General features: G+C 43.6%; 1 protein-coding gene and 1 long non-coding RNA gene across 6 annotated transcripts in view; one reads left to right on the top strand and one right to left on the bottom strand.

Moving 5' to 3' along the window:
• The first annotated feature begins 959 nt into the window (after nucleotides 1–959).
• hipk2 (homeodomain interacting protein kinase 2) overlaps nucleotides 960–14,995 on the top strand; it is a 71,762-nt gene continuing 57,726 nt past the window's right edge. For all 4 annotated transcript variants that reach the window (XM_051381541.1, XM_051381539.1, XM_051381540.1 and 1 more), the window contains exon 1: nucleotides 960–1,332. In XM_051381541.1, coding sequence (XP_051237501.1) covers nucleotides 1,314–1,332 — 19 coding nt within the window. In that variant the 5' untranslated portion in view covers nucleotides 960–1,313. The remainder of the gene's footprint in view (nucleotides 1,333–14,995) is intronic.
• Nucleotides 3,324–10,149, bottom strand: LOC127352832 (uncharacterized). 2 transcript variants are annotated; one of them, XR_007881194.1, is made up of 4 exons: nucleotides 8,919–10,149; nucleotides 8,704–8,800; nucleotides 4,040–4,414; nucleotides 3,324–3,895 (listed from the first exon to the last, which is right to left on the bottom strand). It is a non-coding gene; the product is annotated as an uncharacterized LOC127352832 (long non-coding RNA). The 2 variants fall into 2 exon arrangements; XR_007881193.1 differs by having other exon boundaries at nucleotides 3,324–4,414.

Below are 14,995 nucleotides of genomic sequence, written 5' to 3'. Positions count from 1 at the left end.
TTTGTGTGAGCCTATGTAATCCGATTCCGCTCCAGTTCATTCTGTGCAAATCTCATGTCGTCATACTGTAGCCTACTGTAGGAGCGCTTCAGCCTCACGCAGGCATGAGCAAACGCACGCAGAATCATCCGACCCTGATGCACTTTGCACGGCTGTGAATAATGCCAACAGCTGTTTGACGACAGTCCACATCATGTCCACACAACTGCACAATGTCAGAGTAATTAACCAACCAATTTACCTGATTTCTATATGTTGTTTCTAGGTTCTTCTTCTTATTGTTGTTGTTTATTATTATTATTATTATTATTATTATTATTATTATTAGTAGTAGTAGTAGTACTTGTAGTAGACTATCACATTACAACACATTATTTTCAGTCAGTGTGGGCCTACACTTCTAACACAAAATATAAACCATAATAATTTTAAAGTCATACACATTCCACAATCAAAAATAAGCAGGGAGAAGAAAAACCTTATATTTCATTCTCGAAATAAATAAATAGCTTAATAAGTAGTAGTGTAGTACTACAGTAGGCCTGTAAGTGGACAATAACTGCTTTTCTTTTCTTTATCTTTTTGTCTATTTGTATTTTATTTTGTGTTTTTCTACCTTTATTTCATTCTAATATTTCCCTTTTATTGTGGTTTAATTGTTGCTCTAAATGCATTCCCCCTATGTACAGCACTTTGAAAGTGTCAAAGGAATAAACTTGCCTTGCCTAATAGTGCTTGATACTCTCTTTATTCTTCATTTTCTTCCTTCTTCAATGCCACAAATTGTTGCTCTACATTCTTAGCTTTCCTAACATACCTCTGCGAAAAGCTGACGATGACTGCGATGAAGATGTGAGCGTAATTACAGCATTTGTTTTGGAGGCACAGAGTGATGCCACCTCCTCGTTGCCTCCCATCGACTCGCTCGTCGGTCGACTCGCTCACTGTACACCAAACTCGCTGCGCTCTGACCACTGCAACTTTTGCAGAGACTCCTCACTCCACAGACATGTCGCACAATAGCTGAAGTAAAAACCTGTCATCGTGGCTCATCATTTGAGCCCCCAGAAATACGCCGCAGGCTGGATTTGAATTGCACAGCCTCTCCTCTGTCGCTTCCCTCGCATCGGAGCCTGCGTTTGAAAACGCCTGGATATGAATTATGAGCATTTTCCTCACTAATGAACTGGGCCAGTAATGCAGGAGACCGCGGCGACTCTCTCATCAGTGTTTCAAGATGGCAGATTTTCATTGAGTTTTGAACAGAAATCCCGCTTTATTTTTTGCCATGAATAACAGAAATCCTTGCACCGATGGCCCCTGTATACGAAGGTAAGATGCTTTTGGAAATGTGCTGTTTTTCCGCCTGTGCGGGGCTCAGTCACTCAGCCTACTGTATCAATTGTGATACAATTGAATTGCGGCTGATACGGAGGGAGAGATGCGTTGCACCCTCTCCTCTCTCAGTCAAAATCATAAAACAGACATTTACATTAGGTTTTGTGAAGCTACCACAGTTGAGCTCTGCAGCCACAGCTCTGTGCGTTAGTGCTTTTGGCCACAGTTGGAGAATAAATACTAGCAGTCAGATTGTGCTGCCAGTCTGGGCTGCGTGTTAAAATAGCGCTGATAAGGCTACAAACCCTCCTGAATAGGGTCAAAAGACTAGCGTGCGTTGAACATAGACACCTGATAATGTTGTGTTCTGTCCTCATGTTTGTTCCTGGTAGAAATAATAAGCACTGCTTAAAGAAGGAGAGGGAATGAAAGAAGGTCGGGGGGGGGACCGATCGGTCCGAGTCTCGCCTCCATTCACTCTCATTCCTCTGTCTCCAATTATTTCGCATCAATCTAACTGACTGACTGACTTTACATGTCTCAGTGCCTCGGTGCATTGATTCAAGTGTTTTTAATTTTCTTCCGGAAACCAAAGGCGAGCTTAAATACAGCATAGTCGCTACCGCTGCAGCGTTGTAGCTGTGACTAATCCAATTGAGAGAATGCAACCCCGCATGCTTCTCCAAATTGTTTGCTGCTGTCATGTAGTTGTTGTTTTTTTCATTGCAAGAGAGTAATTCACACACAAACAATGTGTGTGTGTGTGTGTGTGTGTGTGTGTGTGTGCTTTGCAGTGTCGTTGCAAGGTGGGCTATCAATATAAAACAATGCAAGCGGCCCATTGTAATCCATGCCTGATCGGGGGTCTGTGGATGGTCCAACTGCAAGTACACAAATATCAGCAATAGATTGAGTAGTATGGTAAAACAGGGACATTAGTATAATGCAATGGTAGGCAATCATTGTGTTAGCTTTTGATGTAATTCAGCTGTTGTAATGTATCATTCAGAACAGAAGTAGTCCTATACTGTAGCTTGCACAGATGCTTTTGTGACATAGCCTACGATAGGACAGATAACCCCTGACAGTATTAATGAAGGAAACTGAGGTTTACATGCTGATCAGAAGCAAATGCAAAGTGAATACTTGCACAAAGCAAATGATGACCCTTCATGTTTTCAGTATTTATTTTTGAGCAGCCTCATGTTTAATATCTTCTGGACTACTCTCTAGTCCCTCTGGTGGTGTTAAAGGGAACCCCTTCTTTTTTTTTTCTCCCAAATTACCATCAAGGAAAAAAAACAAACAATTGAAAAGTAATACTTGCACACGTGAAAGTGACATTATAGAAACATCAGAAGCAAAAGCAGGTTCTAATAGTAATGTTTAGGTTGTGTAATAGGCTACTATAGAATATGTAGTATCATGGAGGACAATGAGGCTGCTACAAACTCCTCACTTAGTGCTCTTATGTCTCTTTAGGAATATGTTGATTCTTCTGTAGAAGCTTAGAGGCATAGCCCGAGACTATATGGCGTTTCAACATGAAAAGGAAAGTTGAAATGAGACTCCTATGCAAAAGGTAATTAGTGTAAATTACATTCCCTGGCTTTTCCCTTCACCACGGAGAGGAGGAGAAGGGAAGAGAAAGAGGCGGCAGGGGGAATTAATTACCTTGCCTGTCCTCCTCAGTGTTGGAGAGGGCTGTTATGTAGAACAGTCATGGAAATGACCAAGGTCTCCGGTGGAAAATAGGTTTGGGGGTGGGGGCTGGGGGGTCCTTTACATTGACTGGGACCAGCTATTATGGTGATTACTCACTCTTAGCTACAGGGTAACTAATAACTTAAATCTATCTGATTAACTACTTCCTTTGATAGTTTAAAGTTGATTCTGTTGAGGAAAAACACTTTACAGTTAGATTTCTGAACTTGATTTCACATTAATAATCATTTATTAAGAATTATTTCTATAAACAAGGTTGAGAGAGTGGTGCTTGTGTGAATTTGTGTCCATGTTCTTGTTGGTTATGCTTTTTTTCCTTTTTTTATTACGTGTTTGCCTTTGGTCCTTCTTGGCCCAGACAGAAGGCCATCAGGCAGGCCTGCTGGCAGGCAGGGCAGCGGTCTGATCATCCTGGGAGCTTTGTCTCATAACCCAAACTGACACCTTGATGGATGTCTGATGAACGGAGCAGGTCCAGCAGCCCCCAGCTGTGGAAAAGCTAATATTCGGAGACTGCCAAAACCCTGCTTGCCTGCCTGCCTGCCTGCCTGCCTGCCTGCCTGCCTGCCTGCCTGCCTGCCTGCCTGCCTGCCTGCCTGTCCTCTTCCCTGGCTAGATATATGGGCGCTAGTGTGCTCATGGCTGCATGTGCACATGTCTCTATCTGTGCATGAGTCTGTACACATGTGCCTTCACCCATTTGTAGGGCAGGCCTGGGAGAGGATTAGACAGCTGCGGAGCTGGGCACCAGGCAGGGAGGCAACTTCATTTGTAGAGCTGCCTCTCCCGGGGTCAACCAGTACGATTCCAGAGAGGATTCATTCATTCCCGCCTGGAAAAATGGACAGAGTATGACTAAGAGGCTGATGATGATGATGATGATGATGATGGTGGTGACAGGCACTGCAGCATCACAGGCAGATTAATGTTTTATCCATCCACACGGCCATTATGTGTTAATGCGATTTTGAATTACCTTGTGGTTTCCAGGTATGGGGAATGAGGGGATGTTACTCCTCTGAGGACAGAAGGACAGAGAGAGCCAGACATTCTCAGAAACCGCCCTCAACTCCCTATGTCTCCCTCCCTCTTCCCCTCGCGCTTGTTTGGAGCCGCTTGATTGATATCTTCCTCACAGGCCACGACCCAGGCTGAGAGTCCAAGGTTGCAGCTTTTTAAACTTTGATTAGAATTGCAGGAAGAACCCCGGGGGCCTTTTGGGGGCTGTGACGGGGGCCGCACCCCATGGCAGAGTCAAGGGAACTGAGGAGGGTCTCCTTTTACTGACTGTTATGACAAGCAGGGTGGTGTGTTTAGCTCTTCACTGTCCACAGCAGAGGAAGAAAAAGGCCTGAGGGGGGGGAGAGAACAGAGTGATAGTTAAATAGCTCACAAAGAAAGAACAGTCATCACTCTGTAAATCCTTGTAGGTGCCATTGTGAATGTTTATCTCTTGTTTTTCACTTTCACTCAGCAGCCGATTTGATCTGTTTGTTGACCTGATGCATAACCTTATGACTTGTTTGGAAGGCAGTTTGCTCAGAAAGGGTTATGAAAATGGATAAGCTGTCTTTACAAGTATCGCTTTTGCATTATTCAAAGCTTCCTATCTGAAAAGGAAGTGAAATCCAGTGTTGGGGGATTCTTTGTGCTATTGATTTGTTGAAGCATTTAGTAGAAGAAGCTGAGGCTTTGGAGACAGATAGAATGTGAGTTTTATGTGAGATGAGGTGTGTGTGCAGCTCTCTGTGGAAGATGGGGGAATATGCGAGCTCTCTGATGTGCTGAAATAGTTCACAGGTGTGATCTGAGGGTTTTGGAAACAGATGGGGGCGGGTGGGGGTTAGGGGGCGTCAACTTGAACTGAAATGACAGGTTAGTAGAGGCCAGTCTGACAGAGGAGGCCCAGCCTTGAATATGAGCAAAATACCTTTGGCTATTTCTGCAGGCTCAACTTTTCATATACTCTTTTCAGCAAATTTCTCTGGAGTAAAACTGCCTCCAGTACTCCACAACATCATTCTTCTGGCTCTAAGAAAATTCAGTTGAGATGCAAGGGGACTTTACAATTCTCATTTTCTCCTCAGTCAGTAAGCCTCCTGTTTTAGTGCTTTTGCCATATGTTTCAGACCTCTCTCAGAAATGACTCTGAAAACCGGGCTCCAAGGTCCTTGAAGTGGGAGACCACATCAGTTGCTGACATTAGTTCGTTTTTATCGAAGTGGAAGGGGGAGGCTGGCTGGGATGGAGCCTCAACCCTTGTCGACTGCTTACACAAGGCATTTCCGTGTTGGTTGTCATGCATGTGTGAAGGGTCTTTTTTTCCCTACACTGTTGTTTCACACTGTGTATGGTGTCAGCTTGTGGGGAACAGCTGCCTCTGGTTCTGCCTAGCAGTGCAACGACTCCAGGCTCTGTTAAGGAGTAAAGTAGTTTAACAGGCATCATACAGTTGCTTTGCTTACTGGCCTGTAATATAAAAGTTAAAACACCTTTTTATATGGAAGCTTTTGAAAGCAAAAATGTGTGATATTGACATTTAAAACTTAAACCTACTCTTATGTGATGGTATAAAACACATCACAGTAATCTTGATTACTGGTATTAAAGCACTAAGACTTTAAACATACACGGCCGATAGTATTTTAATTATTTGAATACTGAATGTGTAATTTTCTTCCCTTCTCTTTTCTCTTTTAGCATTTTGGAAACAATTTTCTGGTTCTCAGTGGGGTGCCATATTACCTAAGAAAATGGCCTTGTATTTGAGCATCAGTGTGAGAGAAAACAAATTTATGAATGTCCGTCTTGAATTTAAATAAACCTCGACTTGCCAAAAGTAATGTAGTAACTGCTCAGCAGCGAGGACGAGCGTAGCATCTGTTAAAAAGTACGATGCTGAGAGTCTCTGCACCTTATGACACATCCATTGCTTTGATCTGCTCCGAGAGCCACAGTTCAAACAAAGGTTCACATTTTACTGCTTCCCAACACAGCACTGAGTGAATGAAGATTTTTGTTAACTCGGGCCTGTTAAGCAGTAATTACACAGGGATTGCTGGAGCATAAAGGGCACTTTATATGCTGAAGGTGTCAAATTGTTTTTATATACATATACTATATGTGTGTGTGATAATATTACAGAGTGCAGCATGTGCATGATGTGCATTTTTCCCGCATACCATATACTGCATGCTCACTTTGTAATCATCATTCGCCAGTGACCCCGCCAATTCTCACCCCCACCCACGCACCCCATGTTTCCCTTCCCCACCCCCACACATCTATCTCTTATCTGTCCTTCCATCCCGCTCTGTTTGTTGATAAGCCGAGAGGCCATTGGCCAGCACACATGGTGCCCATGTGACACTTCAGCAACAGCCTGATGGCCAGATTGGAAGCCCCCATGTATGTGTGTGTGTGTGTGTGTGTGTGTGTGTGTGTAATTGGAGGCTGGTCTGAGAAGAGGTCTAACTACTGTAGCTTTTTGTTCTCAGTAATCATGACCCCCCACCCAAAAGCCCTCAGACTCCCCCATCTCTTCCCGCCTCACTCAATCCCCCATGGCTTGTCTTATTGCCATCACTAACCCCCCAACCCAAACGACCGGCTTGTTTTTGGTCCACATTGCCCCAGGTCTTAATCCTATTGTTTGTGAAAATGTCCCCCCATACCAGTCCATTTGACATTGCACACAGCCGCTGCCCGCTGCATTTATCACTGGCTCATTTGCCCTTTCAACTTGACACGTCACGCGAAGCAAGTCTAAAAGTTGAACAAAGCCTTGAATGTGGTGCAAAGACAACAGTGATGATGTAAGGTACTACAGCTGGATGGTGAGGGCAACTACCACACTCACAGCCACTTCATTTAAACAAAAGATCCTAACCGTCTCTTCATATTACATGAAGCGCAGAGTGAAAAATGGTTTGCAGTTTTTAATCAAGCCTTTCATAACCTCCTCATTTTTTCCTTCTCTTTCGAGGGAAAGAGACACGGTGGGTGGTTGAGGATGGGGAGGGATTGGGGGAGTGTTTACAGGCAGATATTGAAATGAGCAGAGGAGGACGGAATTACACAGTAAGATTAGGGAACTGAGGTTGGGAGTTTTAGGGTACTCAAGTATTCATTGACACAGACACAGCTATGGGCTCTACCATGTGCGACCAGCCAGTGTGGACTAAGTGCTGCTACCAGCACCATCACCACTACTGGCTCAGACCTCTCTCGGTCATGGAAGGGAAGTGGAGCGATGGGTGGCTGCTGGCGGCCCCTTCACAGATGGCTGCAGGTACAGCGCTACGCTTGGCTGATAACCAAAGGACTTCAAAGCTCAGACGAGCACTCAAGCCCATTTCTGTCCAAAGCCAGGAGGCAAAAGGCACAGACCAGAGAAAGGAGACAGCAATAGACAAGGACTATGGGTAGTCAAAAGAGTCAACAGGCATGGAAATGAGCAGCTTTAGTCCTATTTCGTTTTCCTTTGCATGCTTTTTGTGCAATATTTGCTCCCAGATTCTTTCTCACATATGTCCATTCTCCACTTCTCATCTGCTTATTCAATCTCATCACTTTTCTCTCTTTCTCAGTGTGCTGTGCGATTCTCATTATTCTATTACCGTGAAAGCAGTTGTGAGGACACATTCACATCCAAGCAAGAAATGGAAATAAAATGTGAGGGTCACTGTTACAGATAGGAAGCCCTCCCTCCTCTCTACTGATGTCTTTTTTTCTTTATTTGGTTTAGATCAGGATTCTCTCAGGAATCCCGTATTCCTTGTGAAGAGTCAGTTCCACTACACAGTAAACTAACAAGTTAGACATCAAAAGGAGCAGGCAGTGGAAGTGACGAAACACACTGATAGAAATCTCTCAGAGGTTTTAAGAATGATGTAGTAAAATGGTCTCTATATCTCTTTAATATTCACATATGTAGAAAAAAATTATTTCTTCGTTGCTGCTGAAGGCTGGAAACCAAGCTTTTATGAGCTTTTAAGGAATAATGTTGAAAAGGGAGAGATGTTAAAAAATCATTGATTTAATTATACCACTCCAGTACTGGCATGAGAAAACGCTGAAAGTCCTAACGGTAAGAAATATTTCCTTACTGCTGCATGAGCTAATCTGAAGACATTTAGTAACATTCAGTTGCATGATTAGTAATTAATGGCTGTTTGAACCCTTTTTTATTAAAAATGCAATATTTAGGATCTTCAGAAAGTTTTGAGGGAATGGTTATGCATTTGTTATCCCTGTTATTTTATTCTGAAAGTTTTAACAAAGCCCTTTTTAGCCGTTTTATTTTAGTAGATTTATAGTAGAAGCATTGACCGTGTAAAGCCAGGGTGTGTTTCACGTCACATTATCAAGCAAGGGATTCTGGGAGTTTTTAAAGGATAACGAGTATTCTACACGCAGTTTGCTTAGCTTTAGCTTTGAAGAACTTTTGTTGTCGCAGAACAGAAACAATAGTGACATTTATTGCTGAAAATGTTCCTCTTACACTCCTCATGTAAGTGTGGCCCATTATTATAAAGTTAAACTATGCCTTCATGGTAAACTTAACAGAATTCAGGAAGAGCAATAGTAGGACCTGTTTGTGTTTCTGTCTGTTGCAGCATAAAAAAACAGGTTGCACACCTTTTAGATCCACTCCTCACTTCAAAGCCTCAGGCACATCATGGCCAGCCAGCAGCTCTCCGTCTGGCAGCCTTTTGAACTGACCCCTTCATTCAGCCTGAGAGACAGAGAGTGAGAGGGAGAATGGCAGAGAGATAGGGAGTGACAGAGATTGAAAACGTAAGGCAGAAAATGGAGGGAGGGAGGCAGTGGAGCTGGGGTGGAGAGCTGAATACCTTCTTTTGGGGGCCCATGGGCCTCAGGGGCACTGCCTGAGGTCAGGGGTGCTTGTGGGGGGTTAGTGGTTGGTAAGGGGTTTGGCGGGTCACCGGTCTAAGAGGGATTTTGGTGGTGGCGGTGGTGTTGGGGGTTGTAGATCTCACCCCTCGTCTTCTTTAACCTGTCTCCATCTTACATCGGGGATCAGCGCTGTACAATGAGGCGCCCGTCTCCTCAGCTCCCCTGACAGAGCCCAGCAGCTGCAAACACACACAAACATGCTCCCAGCCCTCCATCACTTTTAGAGAAGCTGGCCCAGAGAAAGGCCAAAAGTTGACCTTTAGCTATGCGGACCTGTTCTCTTCCCTTCACTGCTCCAGAGTGGCCCAGGCTAGGCAAGTTGTTTTTACACCATTAGGCCTCTGTGAGACTGGGACAGCATGTGATGAGGAGTTCTGCATTCTTAAGCATTTTGGGCATAAACATGGCAGTGTTAAGTGGCATCCATCTCAGTAACATTCACCTCACTCAGATCCTTTCAACATTTTAATAGCCTGGACAAAAAATACCTCAGCTAGACTAACAGACTACTAGCATTTCTATCTTTATTCACAGGCAAGCATCTTACAGTATGATGAATCATTATTTACTGGCTTCCCACAGCTCATCTTTTCCATCTGTTAAAATCCCTCTGAGCTACTATTGAACTGGGAGTTAAGAAACAACTCAGACCACAGGAACAAAACCAAACTGGCAAATTCTCCTCGATGGGTCTTGTTTTGTGTAATTTACTATTTCTTACTCATGTAATTTACTGAACAAAGTTAGTCATAATGGTTATAATTGTAAAACCAACAACTCTTATTCTCATTTTGAAGGTGTTTACCTTTTATGCAAGCCATCTCAAATGTGTACTTCTCATAGATGGCCACTCAGTATGTGGGTGTTAAACTGATGGCCAGAATAGCCATTTCCTGCCTGGTTTTGCTATTTGTGACTGTTAGGACACTGTAAATATAATCGACTGAAGCCATGATTTTCACGCTGAATCAGACGCAGAGGGCTGAGTTGGCTAGCCATATTTATTTCCTCAGCTCTTTGGCCAGAAAGACTCAACAGCTATGTTTATGTGAGACTGTCAGTTGGATTAAGGACACATATGCCTTGCTAAATTAGTATGTGAGCATGTGTTTGTGTGTGTGCCATAATCTTTTAAAAACAGTTTGAATATATACTATGGTGGGCCTCCTTACTTTTTGAAATACATTAAAAGACAGAATGAGAGAAGCTACACAAGGGGAGAGGGTTAAAAAGAAGATGAGGAGAGATTAGGAGATTAAAACAATTTATTGAGCGTTCATATGGATGAGTCACCTGCGGCATGAAGGAGTGCATGTTGAGGCATTTTAGTGGTAGAAAAAAGGCATCTGTAGTCTAAATTGGTCTGATCTGTGGCCTTAATGGGCCCCAAGCAGCAGCTTCACGCACCCCGCTGAAATATCACACACTCTTGTTGCCTGGGGAGGCATGTGCACCCCCCAGCTTATATTTGATAGCAGAGAGCATAGGGAGGTGGCGTATACTAGGGGAGAAAGGGGGGCATGTGGGGGTCATAAAGAGCTCTGATGTGAGATGGATAGAACTTGCCTGTTTCTCCCTCTGTCTGTGGTTTTTGAGGCAGTGAAAAGTGGACTTCATGCAGCAGCACTTATAACTCTCTGGCCCGTGTGTCACAACTTGTCTTTGAAAACACTCTGTGCCACCCTGGTTTCCAGTTGACAGCTTGCAAGGAACTGAGATCTAACAGGTAGGCACTGGTAGTTTCTTACCAGCTGTGCACAAAACAGACCAGACAACAACAAAAAAAGGAGAAATATGTAAAGCATTTGCATTCACGTATATTTTTCCTAGCAACTCATTCCTCTGTTTTCAAAGCTAGACACCCTATCAGTTTGCTGTTTGATTACAGCTGTGTTTTGGAAATACAGGAAGTGTTGTCCCTGCCTGTGTGTGATTGGTCCCCAGGTGCCCAGTCAGGTTGGACTGGTTCCTCTGTTGTCGGGGTTCATTGCAGGGTTTTGAAGGGGTGGAGTATCAGAGTAATCCCTCTGGGTGTGTGTTTGTGTGTGTGTTTTGGGGTGGTGGTTTCGTGCATGTTGTTAATACAGAATAACTTTGACAAATAGTGAAGGGAGTTACACCAACAGTCATAAAGTTACACGTACATTAGCACACACGTCGAGTCTCTGAAGTGCAAAGATGTATTCTTTGGATAGACGCCTAGTTACACGTGCATACACGCATTCTGCACAGATGCAGAGAGTTGTGTGTGTGGTGTTGGGTGCATCCTTGGTGGAGGCGGGCGTTGTGAACAGGACAAGCATTATAGCAGCTGTCTCTGTTGGATATTAATGCAGCAGCAGACTTTGAGTCCTGAGTTCAAGCGCACACCCAAGACTAATTCTTAGCTGTCTGTTCCATAGGACAGGGAAGGTTGGCAGGGTGAGGCAGCGATGCCAAGACAGTGATCACTGCTGTTTGCTTTCAGTTTTTACTGTTTGACTTTCTCATTCTTACTTTACGCAATTTAAATCAGTAGTACACCAACCTCAAATAGCGCTCTCATATTACAATGCAGTAAAAATGAAAGACTATCATCTCATTTAACACTTTGGATGTGATAATCATATTAGTGGGGTTAATACAATTACGAACCTCACAAAGTAAATACCTTTTCTGAATGTATTAGGCAACCCATGCATACATAACAGGGGATCACTCAAAATGAAAATTATGGGGGATTATTATTTTTTTTAAACACTTTAAAAATTCCTTCTTTTTTTTTTTTCAGTCAATTGATCGCTTTTGTCTGAGAATATAATTATATTTGTGTGTCCAGGAAGAGGTTTGACCCTTTAGAAATAAAATTAAGGTCTCCATCTCTGAAAGGTCCCTTCACAAACCTTGTTCTACTTTGGGGCTTTTGTCCACTGAACATTAGAGTGAATAATGACTGAAATGTTGATGGGTAGCTAACAGGAACCTGGCTCCTTGTGTTTGTGCATGCAGGCATATGTGCTCCTGTGTGAACATCAGCATTATTGTATTTCATTTTGCATATCGCTGCCTTTTGTCCTTCACTTACTGAAGCGGCATCCTTTCAAAACCTCGGGTTGTGGTATGTTGCAAGAGCAGCAAACAAGGCCGCCATTCACATTCATACATATACTTTGTCAGTAGATTATAGCGGAACACAGTCGGTATGCAACAAAATCCATACTGCACTGGCCTCTCTCAAATCAATTTGCCATTATACAATGTTTTATCCCACAGTGTACTCATCTGTATGTTCTCCCCGTTGTTTTATTTGTTGTTACTGTTTCTTGCCTGCACTTCTCATATGTTGATCTCATTATAGTACATTGTGTCCAGCTGTCATTGTTGATCCTAATGACATGAGAGGAAGTGTGGTGTAGTGGGGCGTTTCTCGCTGTGTGCAAATGATAAGCATTCTGGAGAACGGCTGCTTATCAGGTGTGTGTCCCTGGACGGCCCTGTGCTGTGTTTGTAACTGTAGTCAAAACCACACAGCTTGATGCATACAGTGGATGTCAATGGTATTGCAGTCAAGCCATGAGTTAACAGGTGCCATTGGTTTATGGTTGGGCACATTTTCAACCCCCTCCATCTCATTTTATACTGCCACATACAAGACTTCTGCACAGAACAAATAGTTTCTGCTTATCTGTTCCACATTCAATGTTTTACTTCTGCTGAAGCAAGGGCATGCTAGCAGGCCTCTTTCTTTCTGTCTTTCTTCATTTCAGTAGGGAGGAAGTTGGGTGCTGTGCTTTGTACACTTGCTACACTCGTGATTTGATTAATAAGAAATCCAGCTCAAGCCACTCGAGCCACTCTGCCACCCAGTCCTCCTCCCCTTGCACTCCTCCTCCTCATCTCCCGCTTCTCTTCTCCACCCTGTGTCTTGGTTCAGTGCCTGGTTTGGCTGACCTGGCAGTATAAACAAAGCAAATGTTTTTCTCACCCCAACCGTTTTATGACCACACTTACAACGTGAATAGCAGCCTCCTTATCTACAGACAGTTACCCTGCAGGAACCAGGTTTTCCAGCTTTACTTTAGATTAGAAATGTTAATATTTCAACTTTAACCACACACATTGTCGTTGCTCAGGTAGATCCTAAGGGAGTTAATAACATATTCAGAGTTGTGTTTTGCATCAGCTGGTGTGAGTGTGTGTTGCACCTCTTTGTATTGGTGCTCCTGTGTACACCTGCAGGTGGACATTTCTGCGATTGCTCCTGTGTCTGTTTTTGCCAGTGTATCTGTGTGCATTTGAACACGTGCTGACCGAACGCGTTATCTCACAGCTAACACGACATGCTGTATCTTTGGGTGTTTGCTTCCAGGAAGGGGAGAGTTGAGGGAGTGTCACATTTACAGCAGGCATGTTGCTGATTTACGAGCTGAGAAGACCTGTGTATGTCGGTCAAACAGCATTCATACTGGCCTCTTAGGCTGTCAATATGCTGGATATATATTTGTCCCCTTTTGTGCATTTGTAAGAGAGTGGAGAGAAATGGCGAGGCAATTCCAACTGGTCAAATACTGTGGTCAGGATGAGCATAAAGGCTGATGGAGCTGCAGCCTCCGTGACAGTATCTCCCCGCGAGCTCGTCTGATGCATTATTCTATAAATAAGCAGAGATGAGAGAGCTAAAAAAGCAGACAGGATGGTCAATAGTGGCCATGGGTGTGTGTGAGAGAGAGAGAGAGAGAGAGAGAGAGAGAGAGAGAGATGCAGTGTCAAGCTCCAGCTCCCCTACTGAGGGCAGAACTCAGGCAGCAGGCAAGAACACAAGAAATGGCAATAAGGGGGAACTGAAACTGTTCTAGTGGTCCTGTACCTTACTAAGACACATTATGTTGGTCTTTCATTTAGTTTGTCTTCTCTCTGTATGCATTCAGAAAAGGGATGGAGGTGCAGCAGGCAGTGCCTTGACACCCACACGCAAATAGCAGCAAAGGGTGAGATAATGCTTAGTCTAGACAGTCAGAAGTCGTGTCATTAGCCATAGATTTGGCTCGCCCCCCCTATAGCCACCAGTCCTGCAGACACTGGGATGTCCAGTAAAGAGACAGGGTCATCAGAGCGGCTCCATTGGTGTCAGTAGCCATTAGGCCTCAGGAAGTAGTCCAAATATATCCAGGCCAGGGGACATCGACCACACAGACCTGAGTGCAGTCTCTGGATTGTCTCCTAGGCGACGGCTGGGGTATATATGAAACTTATGGGCCTGTTTTATGCCATCAGATCACATTTTCCATTTATCTTAAATCGTTTTAAATTATAATTTGTATAAATCACATAACTTTGGCATGGATGAGCTGAATGATAGGCAGGTTTTATATTAAAAGACTATTTGTAATTACAAAGGGCCGTTTGGCAGGTTTGGTGGTGTTTAAAGGCTTCCTCATCAATACTCTCTGTCATGTTGTCAGCAGAGAATAAATGACGGGTTTAATAAAAGAGAGCAAACAGAAGCGGGTCACAGGCTAGAATGTGAAGGCCACTTGTGGCCACGCTCTATTCTCCTTACCTCCCTTTCAGTGCGTCTCTCACCCTCGCATGGCATGCAGAACAGCCCTGATCCTCCCAAAAAGAAGATTAACAAACCCCTGACAGAGAAGTAATCTCTCTGAAAACATTGACTACTACCATTTCAACATGCTGCCTCTAAACAGTGGAAAATGCCTCTCTGGCATGCTTAATTGCAGTATGTGGTCCCACATACACACACAGTGTTCCTTTAGGTATGCTAAATGGAAAGCCTTGGCTACTGAAGGCATTCCAACATTGTAAATGTACAAACAATGGACCTTTACAGTTTTGTGCTTGGCTTAGAGTTCAGAAATTCAAATAAACTTCAATAGGACATTTTTAAGGGAAGGTATTTTGCACTGTTTTTTCTGACAACAGTGTAGAGGCTTTGGTTGTTCAGATTCTAGATCATAAATATGTTTGAACTTCAGTTTGGGTGAAGAGTGATTCATGAGCACTGGAGCTGCTTTCC

This window comes from Dicentrarchus labrax, unplaced genomic scaffold (assembly GCF_905237075.1).
Source record: "Dicentrarchus labrax unplaced genomic scaffold, dlabrax2021, whole genome shotgun sequence".
NCBI classification, from domain to species: domain Eukaryota; kingdom Metazoa; phylum Chordata; class Actinopteri; family Moronidae; genus Dicentrarchus; species Dicentrarchus labrax.
The sequence above is the reverse complement of the archived record's forward strand: the minus strand, read 5'-3'. Positions and strand labels throughout refer to the sequence as shown.